At 43.1% G+C, this 16,949-nt stretch overlaps 1 protein-coding gene across 1 annotated transcript in view; it reads left to right on the top strand.

Moving 5' to 3' along the window:
• The window catches only part of LOC111982560 (melatonin receptor type 1B-B-like), an 82,249-nt gene extending 66,558 nt beyond the window's left edge, over positions 1–15,691 (top strand). Inside the window, exons 2-3 of the mRNA XM_024014144.3 lie at positions 12,568–12,686; positions 13,227–15,691. Coding sequence (XP_023869912.1) covers positions 12,568–12,686; positions 13,227–13,982 — 875 coding nt within the window. The 3' untranslated portion in view covers positions 13,983–15,691. The remainder of the gene's footprint in view (positions 1–12,567; positions 12,687–13,226) is intronic.
• The last annotated feature ends 1,258 nt before the right edge of the window (positions 15,692–16,949 follow it).

Genomic DNA, 16,949 nt, shown 5'->3' with positions numbered 1-16,949 from the left:
TGACCCGATTCAGGAAACTAGGTGTGTCGCAAGTCACCACTTCAAAATTTGTTTTTTTGGCTGAAATGCCATCTTGAACATGTGAACGTTCATGCGCTTTAATAACAAACTTGTATGCCATCTGTAAATACAAATACAATTGTTAAATTACGAGCCTTGTTGGTTAAGCCACAGAAAAAGGGAGCAACCTTCGCACTAGCCATGATTGGCTGAGATAATGAGTGGGCGGGACAGTTCAGATTGGTCTGCCATAGAAGCTTGTCAGTCTGTGTTGGTAATCCTGTCGAACGCTGCATGTAAAAAAAAAATTATTGTGTAGTGGAGCTGCATAAGTGTTGCTCTCCACTTTCTGGAGGAGCAGATTTTGAGTATGATAGCTACAGGAAACACCTGTCTTCGGATTACATCTTCAAACTAAGGGCAACCGTGGCATAGCATTCCTGACAGGGAGACACATCCATGCACGATGATGTATAGTGGCTTGCGAAAGTATTCACCCCCCTTGGAATTTTTCCTATTTTGTTGCCTTACAACCTGGAATTAAAATATATTTTTTGGGGGGGGTTGTATCATCTGATTTACACAACATGCCTACCACTTTGAAAATACAAAATATTTTTTATTGTGAAACAAACAAGAAATAAGACAAAAAAATGAAAACTTGAGCTGCATAACTATTCACCCCCCCAAAGCCAACACTTTGTAGAGCCACCTTTTGCAGCAATTACAGCTGCAAGTCTCTTGGGGTATGTCTCTATAAGCTTGGCACATCTAGCCACTGGGATTTTTGCCCATTATTCAAGGCAAAACCGCTCCAGTTCCTTCAAGTTGGATGGGTTCCGCTGGTGTACAGCAATCTTTAAGTCATACCACAGATTCTCAATTGGATTGAGGTCTGGGCTTTGACTAGGCCATTCCAAGACATTTAAATGTTTCCCCTTAAACCACTCAAGTGTTGCTTTAGCAGTATGCTTAGGGTCAATGTCCAGCTGGAAAGTGAACCTCCGTCCCAGTCTCAAATCTTTGGAAGACTGAAATAGATTTCCCTCAAGAATTTCCTCTATTTAGCGCCATCCATCAATCCTTCAGTTCTGACCAGTTTCCCTGTGCCTACCGATGAAAAACATCCCCACAGCATGATGCTGCCACCACCATGCTTCACTGTGGGGATGGTGTTCTCGGGGTGATGGGAGGTGTTGGGTTTGCGCCAGACATACCATTTTCCTTGATGGCCAAAAAGCTAAATTTTTGTCTAATCTGACCAGAATACCTTCTTCTATATGTTTGGGGAGTCTCCCACATGCCTTTTGGCGAATACCAAACGTGTTTGCTTATTTTTTCTTCATGCAATGGCTTTTTTCTGGCCACTCTTCTGTAAAGCCCAGCTCTGTGGAGTGTACGGCTTAAAGTGGTCCTATGGACAGATACTCCAGTCTCCGCTGTGGAGCTTTGCAGCTCCTTCTTTGGTCTCTTTGTTGCCTCTCTGATCAATGACCTCCTTGCCTAATCTGTGAGTTTTGGTGGGCGGCCCTCTTTTTGCAGGTTTGTTGTGGTGCCATATTCTTTAAATTTTTTAATAATGTATTTAATTGTGCTCCGTGGGATATTCAAAGTTTCTGATATTGATGGCAATTTTCTGATAAAGATGACAATTCTCCACGTGACTATAGGGCTGACAAGAGTGGCGTTGACCTCACGGCAGGCACAGGATGGACTCTGGTTGACACTCAGAGCTCCTGCTGGGTAGAGATGATCAGGCACAGTTATGGCCAGCCAAGGACCCTGCCATGCCAGTGGAGGGGAGTGGGATGGAGGCTGCTGGAGGGTGGCTGTTGGGGCTGTCCTGTCCTGTCTTGCATGGGCATTGCCCAACATCAAATGAAGGAGAGATGGATAAGGAAAATAGTATAGGAATGGACACCACTATGGCCACCTTTTCTCCATTAAAAACCACTAGGCCAGCCTAGGGGACACTGAGACAGAAAAGTGGTGAATTGCTTGGCAGGCAGTTAGGACTGACCTTGGCCTTGTCTGACCGTAAGAGTGATGGATGAGGAAGGTTAGTGTGTGAACAGGCTCTTCTATGGCCATATTTTCCAGTGAAAATCCTAGGAGAATTGGAAACTGTAGCGGGGGCAAGTAGGGTGCTAGTTTGGTTTGGTCTGGCCTTGTCTTACCTAACCTAACCACAAAACAAGGTGTGATGAATGACAGAATCAGCACCTGTACATCGATAAAAGGATATCGATTGCCACTCCCCTTAAAAATGTATAGATGAGTTACGTGCCAGAGATACTGGAGACTGCTTTAGAGGATCTAGCAGAGCAGTTGGGATGGGTATCTTGTCAAAAGTTTGGACAAACCTACGCATTGAAGGGTTTTTCTTTATTTTTTTGGTAGAATAATAGTGAAGATATCAAAACTATTAAATAACACATCTGGAATCATGTAGTAACCTAAAAAGTGTTAAAAAAATGAGAGAAATAGACAGACAGAGAGAGAGAGAAAGAGAGAGAGAGACAGTTTCATCATACCGCTTGGTGGTTTTTGTGACTGCACTTTATTTTTATTTTTTAGTTCACCTTTATTTAACCAGGTAGGCTAGTTGAGAACAAGTTCTCATTTGCAACTGCGACCTGGCCAAGATAAAGCAAAGCAGTGTGACAGACAACAACACAGAGTTACACATGGAATAAACAATGAACAAGCCAATAACACAATAAACAAGTCAATGACACAGTAGAAAAAAGAAAGTCTATATACAGTGTGTGCAAAAGGCATGAGGAGGTAGGCAATAAATAGGCCATAGGAGCGAATAATTACAATTTAGCAGATTAACACTGGAGTGATAAATGAGCAGATGATGATGTGCAAGTAGAGATACTGGTGTGCAAAAGAGCAGAAAAGTAAATAAAATAAAAACAGTATGGGGATGAGGTAGGTAGATTGGGTGGGCTATTTACAGATGGACTATGTACAGCTGCAGCGATCGGTTAGCTGCTCAGATAGTTGATGTTTAAAGTTGGTGAGGGAAATAAAAGTCTCCAACTTCAGCAATTTTTGCAATTCGTTCCAGTCACTGGCAGCAGAGAACTGGAAGGAAAGGCGGCCAAATTAGTTGTTGGCTTTGGGGATGATCAGTGAGATATACCTGCTGTAACGTGTGCTACGGGTGGGTGTTGTTATCGTGACCAGTGAACTGAGATAAGGCGGAGCTTTACCTAGCATAGACTTATAGATGACCTGGAGCCAGTGGGTCTGGCGACGAGTATGTAGCGAGGGCCAGCCGACTAGAGCATACAGGTCGCAGTGGTGGGTGGTATAAGGTGATTTGGTAACAAAACTGATGGCACTGTGATAGACTGCATCCAGTTTGCTGAGTAGAGTGTTGGAAGCTATTTTGTTTTAGACATCGCCAAGGTCAAGGATCAGTAGGATAGTCAGTTTTACTAGGGTAAGTTTGGCGGCGTGAGTGAAGGAGGCTTTGTTGTGAAATAGAAAGCCGATTCTAGATTTGATTTTGGATTGGAGATGTTTAATATGAGTCTGGAAGGAGAGTTTACAGTCTAGCCAGACACCTAGATATTTATAGTTGTCCACATATTCTAGGTCGGAACCGTCCAGGGTGGTGATGCTAGTCGGGCGGGCGGGTGCGGGCAGCGAACGGTTGAAAAGCATGCATTTGGTTTTATTAGCGTTTAAGAGCAGTTGGAGGCCACGGAAGGAGTGTTGTATGGCATTGAAGCTCTTTTGGAGGGTAGTTAGCACAGTGTCCAAGGAAGGGCCAGAAGTATACAGAATGGTGTCATCTGCGTAGAGGTGGATCAGGGAATCGCCCGCAGCAAGAGCGACATCATTGATACATACAGAGAAAAGAGTCGGCCTGAGAATTGAACCCAATGGTACCCCCATAGAGACTGCCAGAGGTCCGGACAACACGTCCTCCGATTTGACACACTGAACTCTGTCTGCAAAGTAGTTGGTGAACCAGGCGAGGCAGTCATTAGAAAAACCAAGCCACTTGAAGAAACTTTCAAAGTTCTTGACATTTTCCGGATTGACTGACCTTCATGTCTTAAAGTAATGATGGACTGTTTTCTTATTTGAGCTGTTCTTGCCATAATATGGATTTGGTCTTTTACCAAATATCTTCTGTATACCAACCCTACCTTGTCACAACACAACTCTCAAACGCATTAAGAAGGAAAGAAATTCCACAAATCAACTTTTAACAAGGCACATCTGTTAATTGAAACACACTCCAGGTGACTAAATCAAAATCAAATCAAATCAAATCTATTTATATAGCCCTTCGTACATCAGCTGATATCTCAAAGTGCTGTACAGACTACCTCATGAAGCTGGTTGTGAGAATGCCAAGAGTGTGCAAAGCTGTCATCAAGGCAAAGGGTGGCTACTTTGAAGAATCTCAAATATAAAAAGTTTCTTCAAGTGCAATCGCAAAAACCATCAAGTGCTCTGATGAAACTGGCTCTCTCTCTTTCTCTCTCTCTCTGTCTGTCTCTTTCTCTGATTGCGTCCATTTGTTTAACACTTTTTTGGTTACTACATGATTCCATATGTGTTATTTCATAGTTTTGATGTCATCACTATTATTCTACAATGTAAACAATAGTAAAAATAAAGAAAAACCCTTGAATGAGTAGGTGTTCTAAAACTTTTGACCGGTAGTGTATATAGAGAGACTTATAAAGCAAAGTGTGTGAGAGGCAGAACAGTGCCAGAGGGACCACAGTACCAATGTGGTTGGGGAATGCCTAAGGGGGTGGTAGGATGAAATTGCATTGGCAGAGAAGGGTGTATTAGATCATGTTAAATCAATAACAAAGCACAGTTTTCCTCATCGGTTAATGGAAATGTTGAATTAACATTGCATTCTAAGTGGGTTATGCCAACTGAGACAACGAATGTGTTTGTGTGTGCCTAGCAACTGGATTGTGTAATTGCTGTTTGATGGAACACTCCAAAGACGCGCTTGTGTTTGTGCGTGTGTTTGTGCGTGCGTGTGTTTGTGCGTGCGTGTGTTTGTGCCTTTGTGTGTGTGTTTGTGCGTGTGTTTGTGCGTGTGTGTGTTCTGTGCGTGTGTTTGTGCGTGTGTGTCTTGTGTCTCTGTTTGTCTCGCTCCCAGAGGAAAAGTTCTCAATCGTGCATAGCCTTGGCCCCGTTTGTGCTTGCGTGGAGAGGGAAATTAAAAAGGCTACAGCAGCCCTCTCTCCTCTCTCTCCTCTGTCTCTCTCTCTATCTCTCTTCTCTCTCTGTCTGTCTCTTTTTTCTCTCTCTCTTCTTGCTCCTCTCCTCTCTATTCTCTCTCTCTCTCTCTCTCTCTCTTCTCTCTCTCTCTTTCTCTCTCTCTCTGTCTGTCTCTCTCTCTCTCTCTGTCTCTTCTTTCTCTGTATCTCTCACTTTCTCATCTGTCTGTCTGTCTCTCTCTGTCTATCTCTCCCTCTTCTCCTCGTCTCTCTTCTCTCTCTCTTCTCTCTTCTTCTTCTCCCTTCTCTCTCTCCTCTCTCTCTCTCTCCGTCTGTCTCTCTCTCTCTCTCTCTCTCGTCTCTCTCTCTCCTCTGCTCCTGTCTGGCTTCTCTTCTTTCTCTTCTGCTCCTTCTTCTTCTGTTCCTCTGCTCTTCGGTCTCTCTCGCTTCTTTTCCTTCTCTTCTCTCTCTGCTGTCTCTCCTCTATCTCTCTCTTCTTCTCTCTGTTCTTTCTTCTTCGCCATGTCTCCTTCATTGCGTCTGCTCTCAGTATTCAAGCAGGATAACTCTCTTATATTCCCTCGCTCTGCCCCCAGGGGGTCTGACAAGCTTTAAACTCTACCAAAAGTCTGTTTGGGTGGGGTCTTTTACATCTCCCAACTCTCGTAACCTGCTCATTGGTCCGAAGTATGTAACTATCCCACCAGTAAACATGCACTGACAACCATTGGGCGAATCAGCGGGTCTGTAAACCAGCAACATTGGCTTTTAGTGAGAAACCATTACTCCGGGAGGGGTGGCATGGTGGGGGGCTACAAATAGATAGACAGTATTTTATGTAAAGAGAGGCTACTGTATGGATGGAATGTTCAAATTGAACCATACTCTTCTTCTTTTAAGTTCCTAACATGTTTGATAAGATTAGTACACGAATTTTTCAGGAACCCTGCATTGGGGGTGCCGACCCCAAGTTTGGGAACCACTGTACTAAACTCTTCTTTTTTGCTTGCTCTCTCTCCGCTCTTCTCTTTCTCCGCATCGCCGTCGCTCTCTCTCGCTGCTCTGCTTCTCCTGCATGCATTGCAGCCTTGCCTCACCACTGAGCGCCACATTACTATCTGTCTCAGTAACCTACTTTATGTAAAGCAAAGTTATTATGAGAACTTAGTAGCCTATCTTTTGCAGATCATCAAATCAAACGTATTTATGTAGCCCTTTTACATCAGCTGATATCTTCTGTACACAGAATTGCTGTACAGAAACCAGCTACAACCCCAAACAGCAAGCAATGCAGGTTTGTAGAAGCACGGTGGCTAGGAAAAACTCATTCCTAGAAAGCCAAAACCTAGGGAAGAAACTCTAGAGAGGAACCAGGCTATGAGTGGTGGCCAGTCCTCTTCTGGTTGTGCCGGGTGGAGATTATTACAGAACATGGCCAAGATGTTCAAATGTTCATAAATGACCAGCATGGTAAAAATAATAATAATCACAGTAGTTGTTGAGGGTGCAACAAGTCAGCACCTCAGGAGTAAATGTCAGTTGGTTTTCATAGCCGATCATTAAAGAGTATTCTCTACCGCTCCTGCTGTCTCTAAGAGAGTTGAAAACAGCAGGTCTGGGCCAGGTAGCACGTCCGTGTGAACAGGTCAGGTTTCCATAGCCGCAGGCAGAACAGTTGAAACTGGAGCAGCAGCACGGCCAGGTGGACTGGGGACAGCAAGGAGTCATCATGCCAGGTAGTCCTGAGGCATGGTCCTAGGGCTCAGGTCCTCCGAGAGAGAGAGAAAGAGAGAGAAAGAGAAATTAGAGAGAGCATACTTAAATTCATACAGGACACCGGATAAGACAGGAGAAGTACTCGTCTCAGATATAACAGAACTGACCCTAGCCCCCGCCGACACTAAACTACTGCAGGATAAATACTGGAGGCTGAGACAGGAGGGGTCAGGAGACACTGTGGCCCCCATCCGATGATACCCCCCGGACAGGGCCAAACAGGCAGGATATAACCCCACCCACTTTGCCAAAGCACAGCCCCCACACCACTAGAGGGATAATCTTCAACCACCAACTTACCATCCTGAGACAAGGCCGAGTATAGCCCACAAAGAATCTCGCCAGCCGGCACAACCCAAGGGGGGGCGCCAACCCAGACAGGAGATCACGTCAGTGATCAACCCACTCAAGTGAACGCACACCCCTCTAGAGACGGCATGGAAGAGCACCATTAAGCCAGTGACTCAGCCCTGTAATAGGGTTAGAGGGCAGAGAATCCCAGTGGAGAGAGGGTAGTGGAGAGATGTGATTAGAACTCAGTCGATCATGAATATAAGCATTCTGGGAGCAATATTTAGATTGTTGACCCATAATTGATTTTCTTAATGTGTACGTACATTGAAGTCGGAAGTTTACATACACTTAGGTTGGAGTCATTACAACTCGTTTTCAACCCTCCACAAATGTATTGTTAACAAACTATAGTTTGGGCAAGTCGGTTAGGACATCTACTTTGTGCATGACAACGTAATTTTTCAAACAATTGTTTACAGACAGATTATTTACTTATTATTTCACTGTATCACAATTCCAGTGGGTTAGAATGTACATACACTAAGTTGACTGTGCCTTCAACAGCTTGGAAAATTACAGAAAATGTTGTCATGGCTTTAGAAGCGTCTGATAGGCTAATTTACATAATTTGAGTCAATTGGAGGTGTACCTGTGGATGTATTTCAAGGCCTACCTTCCAACTCCCTGCCTCTTTGCTTGACATCAATGGGAAATCAAAAGAAATCAGCCAAGACCTCAAGAAAAAAAAATTGTAGAACTCCACAAGTCTGGTTCATCCTTGGGAGCAATTTCCAAATGCCTGAAGGTACCACGTTCATTCTGTACAACATATGTACACAAGTATGAACACCATTGGGACCCACACAGTCGTTCATACCCGCTCAGGACGGGAGACACGTTCTGTCTCCTAGAGATGAAAGACGTTGGTTGTAAAAAGTGCAAATCAACCCGAACAACAGCAAAGGACCTTGTGATATGCTGGAGGAACCAGGTCAAAAGTATCTATATCCACAGTAAACGAGTCCTATATCGACATAACCTGAAGGCCGCTGAGCAAGGAAGAAGCCACTGCTCCAAAACCGTCATAAATAAGCCAGACTCTACGGTTTTGCACATGGGGACAAAGATCATACTTTTGGAGAAATGTCCTCTGGTCTGATGAAACAAAAATAGAACTGTTTGGCCATAATGACCATCGTAATGTTTGGAGGAAAAAGGGGAGGCTTGCTGCAGGAGGGACTGGTGGCACTTCACAAAAATAGATGGCATCATGAGGGTGGATAATTATGTGGATATATTGAAGCAACATCTCAAGACACTCAGTCAGTGGAATTAAAGCTTGGTCGCAAATGGGTCTCTCCAAATGGACAATGACCCCAAGCATACTTCCAAAGTTGTGGCAAAATGGCTTAAGGACAACAAAGTCAAGGTATTGGAGTGGCCATCACAAAGCCCTGACCTCAACCCTATAGAAAAGTTGTGGGCAGAACTGAGAAAGTGTGTGCGAGCAAGGAGGCCTAAAAAACTGCCTCGGGTGTACCAGCTCTGTCAGGAGGAATGGGCCAAAATTCACCCAACTTATTGTGGGAAGGTTGTGGAAGGCTACCCAAAACGTTTGACCCAAGTTAAACAATTTCAAGGCAATGCTACCAAATACTACTTGAGTGTATGTAAACTTCTGACCCACTGGGAATGTGATGAAAGAAATAAAAGCTCAAATAAGTCATTCTCTCTACTTTTGTTCTGACATTTCACATTCTTAAAGTAAAGTGATGATACTAACTGTTCTTAGACAGGTAATTTTTACTAGGATTAAATGTCAGGAAAACTGAAAAACTGAGTTTAAATGTATTTGGCTAAGGTGTATGTAAACTTCCGACTTCAACTGTATATATATATATATATAAAATAACCAAGGTCCGGACCTCGGTGTCCTCATATTTAGTTACGGCCATGACTGGCATGATGTGGGCCCAGGGCAAAAATAATGTCCTCATTTAGGCTGACCACATTGGGCTCATCGGCTTCACATTGGCCCCATTTGTTCCCAATGTGAGCTCATGGTATTATCCCTATGTGTTTCGCCCACCGTGCCAATTTATCCATACATCCATAGCTCTGTCTATGTGGTGACATTTTTCCAGCCTCTTCCCTCAGCTTTTTACCAAAACAGTAGGGGGGGGAAGGGGTCAGCTTTGTTATTGTTTGAACTGCAGATTGCCTCTTCAAGGTCTGTTGTTTAGCACCTATTATAACTTCACAACTGGTGTTCTAATAGGTGTAGGAAGTATAGCGATAGATATGAGGAAGTAGAAATGACAGACAGTGATAGAGATGGGGAAAAGGACAAGCAGAGGGGAATAGTGAACAGAGTAGAAATGGAAGCACAGTGGAAAAGTCTGAAGGAGAGAAATGTCTTTGAAGTGGCAGGAAATGTTTGGAAATAATTTTTGCATGAAGCATAGACCTCTTTCCCTTCCTTCCGTAGCCATTGGACCGGAGCAGCAATATCATTCATTTTAATACCTGTAATATTAACTGGAGGAGACAGTAATGGGTAATTCCACGGTAACGAAATTGCACTGAGACTCTGATTTTTTCACCTAAAATTTATGCCAAACAAAAACGATTGATTTAAAATTTTAACAAACCATACAAATCCATGCACAAGGAATATTTGTAACAATTTACACTGAAAATGTTACAAAACAAATTTACTGGAAAAACTGTGCAGATGCAAAGTTTGGAAACAGAATTTAGGTAAAATCTCCCTCAGTTTTATATGTGAACACGTTTTCTAAAAACTCTGTATCAAAGATGTCTGCAGAAGAATGAGGTGTCAGCTATGACATGAATCCTTGACTTTGAAAAAACATATTTTGGTTATTGAACTACACTAAGTGAAGTGGAATTATACCTGGTAACGGAATTGCGGTAACAGAATTTCCTCATTGGTCCCTAATCTGTACTATACAGAAATGCATAATTATGGATATGAATGTCATTCTCTTCATAGTGATGTATCCTGAATAGGTTCACAAAGGTAGAAATATCCAATATCCTCCTCTGCATATTTTGTGTATTATTCTACACACTGGCTATTATTTTTATGAGCTCTGCCCCCAAAACAAGACCAAATCTAAACCAATCATAAACGTCTATGCTTCACAAGTTTGGACATCAAAGTATAGCACAGTAGAGCGCAGTAGTGTACAGTAGAGTACAATAGAGTACAGCATGGCACGGCACAGTAGAGTTGAGTTCAGTACAGTAGAGTTCAGAACAGTACAGTACAATACAGTAGAGTAGAGTTCAGTGGAGTGCAGTACAATACTGTACAGTAGAGTTCAGTGGAGTGCAGTACAATACTGTACAGTAGAGTTCAGTGGAGTACAGTACAATACTGTACAGTAGAGTAAGAAGTGCAGTGGAGTACAGTACAATACTGTACAGTAGAGTAGAGTTCAGTGGAGTACAGTACAATACTGTACAGTAGAGTAGAGTTCAGTGGAGTACTGTACAATACTGTACAGTAGAGTAGAGTTCAGTGGAGTACAGTACAGTACAGTACAGTACAGTACAGTACAGTAGAGTAGAGTTCAGTGGAGTACTGTTGAGTAGAGTAAAGTTCAGTATAATACAGTACATTGTAGAGGGAGAATGGCTGGTCTGAGGTAAGGCCTTGCATCGGAACAATTTAGACTGGCGAATATGAATATTAGTACGCAGGCTGAGGTGGAAATTAACTGCCATTCAAAATGAGGAGCGAATCTAGGGGAATGAAAAGTACATAGTGCATGCTAATATGCTAACGCTAACAATCTTTTCCCCCGTGTCCACTGCACAGTACACATACTTTATTTTGTCGTGGCAAAGTGGGAGTGACTTGACACAATGATTGTTTTCACAAGGCAATTAGGAGCCGTGTACCTTTTCTCATTCAATTAGCTGGGTGACGAGCGATCGAGTGAGTCAGCTCTGAGACCGCATGGCTTAGCATCCTGCGTGCTAACAACACAGCAGATCTGTCTGAGAAATCCTGCTCACATCACTCTAGTTATATATTCTTCTCCTAAAGATAAATCCTCTTTCTATTCTCTCTACGCCGTCTCTAAGTCCCTTAATATTCCATACTTGTCCTCAAGTCATTCTCGACTTCCAAGTCATTACCGAGCAGAAGACTCCTTTAATCTTGATTGACCCGTGTGGTGGGAATAGTGTAGTATAACACAGGAAATTAGACCCAGGAAAAAGGTAATGAGATGTGATTCAATGAGCAAATGTATTTGAATGATAGCAGGTGTTTGTTTCTCGGTGGATGGTTGTGTCTGTGTGATTGATATGCAATGAAGTATGAATAGTACACAGTATGCATGTTAAGTATGCAGATTAAATAAGTAGTAGGTAAACCAGATTTTGGTCACGGCCCTTGACTTCCAGCCTGATCGTGAAGTGGCAGAGTATGCCATGCACTGTATATGTATGGAGCCTGCTGAGGGGAGGACGGCTCATAATAATGGCTGGAACGGCGCTAATGGAATGGTATCAAACAAATGGAAACCACGTGTTTGATGTATTTGCTACCATTCCACTTATTCCGCTCCAGCCATTGCCACATGCCCGTCCTCCCCAATTAAGGTGCAACTAACCCACAGTGTACTACATACTATTTATAATGTACTGTTTAGTAATAACGAATGCAGTAAGCAAAAAATATCATCATACTAGGTTCATCCTACTGAGAATGGGTCATCTAATGCACTATTGCGTTGATTCCAGCCATGCGTTCATTTTGGTACAGCGCATCGCCTCAGCTGATTATCAGCTGTTGTCAGACACACGTGGGTCTCGAAAGACGATTCTCTTCCTTAATTGTGTGCAGCGAATTCTACTAGATCAAAAGCCTAAATTAATATGACATCCTGGCATTTAAAGCGTACAAAACTTTCTATATTTCACATACTATAAAACTATATTTTTTCACATACCCAAAATGTCTACTATTTAGAACACAAATACAGGTATTGAGACACGGCCAAGCACTTTTTAACTCAAATGCAATTTTAAGCACTAACCCTAACCTTTACCTTCACACTAACCCTAGCTTTATGTGCACACCCCGGTTCAACCCTAACCCCAAACCTATCCCTAGCCTCAAACCTAACCCTACCCCTAGCCTCAAACCTAAACCTAACCCTAGCCTCAAGCCTAATCCTTACCTGTAACCCGAACCCTTTCCCTTGATAAAGGACCAATAAGCTAATGTGTTGTGGTCTCTCCTCTGTAGGGAACGTGTTTGTGGTGAGCCTGGCCTTTGCTGACCTCGTGGTGGCCTTCTACCCCTACCCATTGGTGCTCTACGCCATCTTCCATGACGGCTGGTCGCTGGGAGAGACACAGTGCAAAGTGACTAAGACCTGTCTGTCTGTGTGCCTGCCTGTCTGTCTGTCTGTCTCTCTGCCTTTCTAGCCCTGTTTATACCTGGTTCTAACATGTTATATGTCTTGATCTTGTCCACATTCTTATTGTGCCCACATTTTTATACAGGTGTAGATGATTAAAATACAGATTGTCATCAGACAATGATTAGATCTTCCTGACCACCTCGGGAGGTAGTCAGGCACTCATTGTGTCTGGATATCTTACAAATATAGACGTATCTGGACAATGAAACCATTTAAATCATAATTATCCTGCCTTCTGAAATCATTTACAGGTGGCACCATTGACTTATGGCATCCATATGGCTTAAAATAAGTAAATATTATTTTGAAAGAATAGCTGTCAAATAATTTGCATACAGGGAGGGATGAGGAAATATGGTCACAATGCGGAGACATATTTCTGAAAATGTGGGCAAATTCAGAATGTGGACAAGATTAGGACAAAGGCTGAATGTTAGAACCAAGTATAAACAGGGCTTCTGTTTTCTCTCTCTCTTTCTAGGTCAGTGGTTTCCTGATGGGCCTGAGCGTCATCGGCTCCATCTTCAACATCACCGGCATCGCCATCAACCGCTACTGTTACATCTGCCACAGCTTTGCCTACGACAGGCTCTACAGCTACCGCAACACCCTCTTCCTGGTGGGGCTCATCTGGCTTCTCACCATCCTGGCCATCATACCAAACTTCTTCGTAGGGTCGCTCCAGTACGACCCCAGGGTGTATTCGTGTACCTTTGCCCAGGCCGTCAGTACATCGTACACCATCACCGTGGTGGTGATTCATTTCTTTGTGCCCATAGCCGTGGTTACCTTCTGCTACCTGAGGATCTGGATCCTGGTCATCCAGGTGAGGAGGAAGGTGAAGTCAGAGGTGAAGTCTCGACTCAAACCCAGCGACATGCGCAACTTCATCACCATGTTCGTGGTGTTCGTGCTCTTTGCCATCTGCTGGGCGCCGCTCAACTTCATCGGTCTGGCCGTGGCCATCGACCCAGAGACGGTGGCGCCACGGATCCCCGAGTGGCTGTTTGTGGTCAGCTACTTCATGGCGTACTTCAACAGTTGCCTTAACGCCATCATCTACGGCCTGCTCAACCAGAACTTCCGTAAGGAATACAAACGGATTATCATGTCCATGTGGATGCCTGGTCTGTTCTTCCAGGAGGCGTCACAGGGGGGTACAGAGGGTATAAGGAGCAAGCACTCGCCCAGACTGGGACTCAACAACAACGATCACGTCAAGGGAGAGGCTTTGTGACGCTGACTCCAAGGTTCTTCTCGCCTCCACTCCTCTCCTCCACTTCTCTCCTCCACTCCTCCCCTATGGTGTTGTTGGACTTGTTTCTTTTTTCTTCTCTCTCTCTCTCTTTTTTCAGTCATGGAGTTCCATTTCTCTCCTGTATCTCACTGACTGCACAGTTGTGCTGTTACCGAAGCCTCAAAGAACTCTCGGAATGGTGCGTATTAAAGAGAGAGAGAGACATACACAAAGGTGTTGACTGATGCTAACTGACTGTGTTATTCACAATTCGAAGAGTGCCATTCATGAAGCCTATATGTTCTATCTTATTATGTATCATGTCCTTAAGTATACACCTCAGGCTGCCTGCCTCCTCTTTGCTGCTGTAGCATTATGCATTTCAAAGTGTAAGCCCCAAAAGTATTATTACATTTTTTTTACACCATTAAGTCCATGACATTTTTGTATAAGACAGGGTATTTAAAGACACATTTGTTATCTTCACAGTTTCCTCTGTAAAAGTATTTATCACACAGTTTATTATATTTTCTATATCGAAATATCTATATCATTATGACAATCATTATGGCCAGCGTACATTAGCGTAGAAAACAATTTGTAAAAACCCTATTAGTTGTAAATAACAAATAAGCGATGGAGCATGCCAACGGTAGGAGCTCACAAGGTCCTGCTACTAACTAGGCAATTGGATTGTCAAAAGGTGCCTGATTTTATGCTCATGGTCTCAAACAGGAGATTTACCAAAAACAACCCCTTTACAATTTAACCCAGTTAGTATGGGTTAACTCGTTAGGGTTGGAGTCAGCATATAGCGTTAGGCTTAGAGTTACACAAGGATATAAGACTGAATAGACAACTACATTAGATACATCAGCAGATTTGGTCATTTCTGTTGAGTCAGGAATGGGGTGCTGTGATGCCCCTCGACGGAGTGTCCTGAAAAACCCTCGCTGGTACATTATAAGCACAATAAAGCTGTTTTAACTCGGACGACATTGTACTTATGCAGTTTACAGGTTTCAACTGTACTCTTAGTAATGCATGAAGACATGTGACCTATTCTATGCATTTTACACTTCATGTCATTACCTTAAAACACTACAGCAAACCAACTTACTCAATACTATATGTGAATAAGGACAATACTGTTTTTATGAAGAAGTTAATCTTAGTACAAATCAAGTGAATGAATTCAGGCCGTAATGACGCTGAATACCGTTGTTGTGATGCTGTGTTCCATAATGATGAAGAATGTGCATGATAAACTTTGATGCTTTGTGTATTGCTTTGGTTGTTTGTTTGTTTTTTATTTTTGTTTTGCTTTGAAAAAACTAGGGTCTCTATTCAATCCGTATCGCGGAAGTTCAGCGTTACAGCGTGATTGAAATTTAAAAGCAATGTTCCCACGTTAGCAGAGACTACATTCACTGTACACACTGCATATGTTAGTTCAATCGGAAATGACCTTCACATTTCTATTGATGACCTTGTGAAAACTGCTGCTGAAGATATCGATGATGTTGACAAAGATTATATGATGATGGTAAGAGGAAGATCATTCTTAATTGGCATGTATGCATGTGGATGCACAGGGAGAAGGAGCGCAGTGGTCAAGCTATAAGATCTTTTATTTTTTAATTAAGCGAAGTACATTGTATTTATTGCTGTGATTTACGTATAAAACTGATGAAGAATATGCTTTTGAAGGGTTGTCAATGTAAAAGTTTAGATGTTAATAAAAACGTTTACTTTTAATAACTTTTCTTAGTTATTATTACTGCTTTTCAGACACATTGATAAGAGTGTAAATAATAACTGAGATGGCCAAGACAATTAATTTAGAGGATGCAGATTCACTTTTGGAAATTGCTGGGTTTGAAAAATACACTTACATGTTTTTCTGTGAAGTGATGTGAAAACTACAGCTGCTGGTGAGAAGTCTCTCTCCCGCTTCCTCTCCCTCTCTTTCTCCTTGCTCTCTCTTTCTCGCTCTATTCTTTAAGCACTGTTTTTCATTCTTTTTTTTCATTCCCCTCACACTATCTCCTCCTCCATCTTTCTCTCGCCTTTCTCCCACTCTTTCTCTCATTATTTCCTGTCTGCTCTTAGCTATTCCTTCTCCGTTCACTCCACTGCTTGCCCCATGATTCTGCACATGCGCAGTACTTGAGGCCGCCCTCTGTGAGCACTGCTTAGGGTTGGATGGGAGATTAATGCATACAAATTGCCTCTGTCAGCCCAAACATTGCTGAAGTTCCAGAGCACCCTTCATCTCCCTGATTTATTTATTTATTTGTTTATTTACATCCCCATTAGCTTTTGCAGAAGCAGCAGCTACTTTTCCTGGGGTTCAGTTTGTGTGTGGGGGTGGGGGGGGGGGGGCAGTGCGTGTGTGTGTTGGGGGGGGGGGCAGTGCGTGTGTGTGTGTGTGGGGGGGGGGGGGGGGCGTGTGTGTGTGAGAAACCTGTTCATTCTGCCATAACCAGGTCAACTCTGCACTTCTCCTGGAACATCTCACATTGGGTGAGACCACACAAGTCTGACAGACAGTACTGCTGCACTGGCCCAGATAGTGTGGATATTTTTGTTTTTTTCCCAAGGTGCACACTTGTCACCTTTATTGGTTTGTCACTATGGACATCGTGTTAACACACATATCTCCAGGCAAAGTCTCTTCCATCTTAGTTATTCCACACACACACACACACACACACACACACACACACACACAGAGACAAAGACAGAGACAGAGACAGACAGACACAGAGACAGACAGACACAGAGGCAGACATACACAGAGACAGACACACAGACACAGACGGACAGACAGAGACACATGTTTCACAGAGGGTAGTGCACAACAGAGGCGTTTAATTGATCTCTCAACGAGAGGCTGGCAGATTGCCATCGCTGAAAGGCAAATGACAAAGTCATTGCGGTGAGATAAAGCGTCTGAACAGCCTG

The sequence above is a fragment of the Salvelinus sp. IW2-2015 genome, linkage group LG22 (assembly GCF_002910315.2).
Source record: "Salvelinus sp. IW2-2015 linkage group LG22, ASM291031v2, whole genome shotgun sequence".
NCBI classification, from domain to species: domain Eukaryota; kingdom Metazoa; phylum Chordata; class Actinopteri; order Salmoniformes; family Salmonidae; genus Salvelinus; species Salvelinus sp. IW2-2015.
The sequence above is the reverse complement of the archived record's forward strand: the minus strand, read 5'-3'. Positions and strand labels throughout refer to the sequence as shown.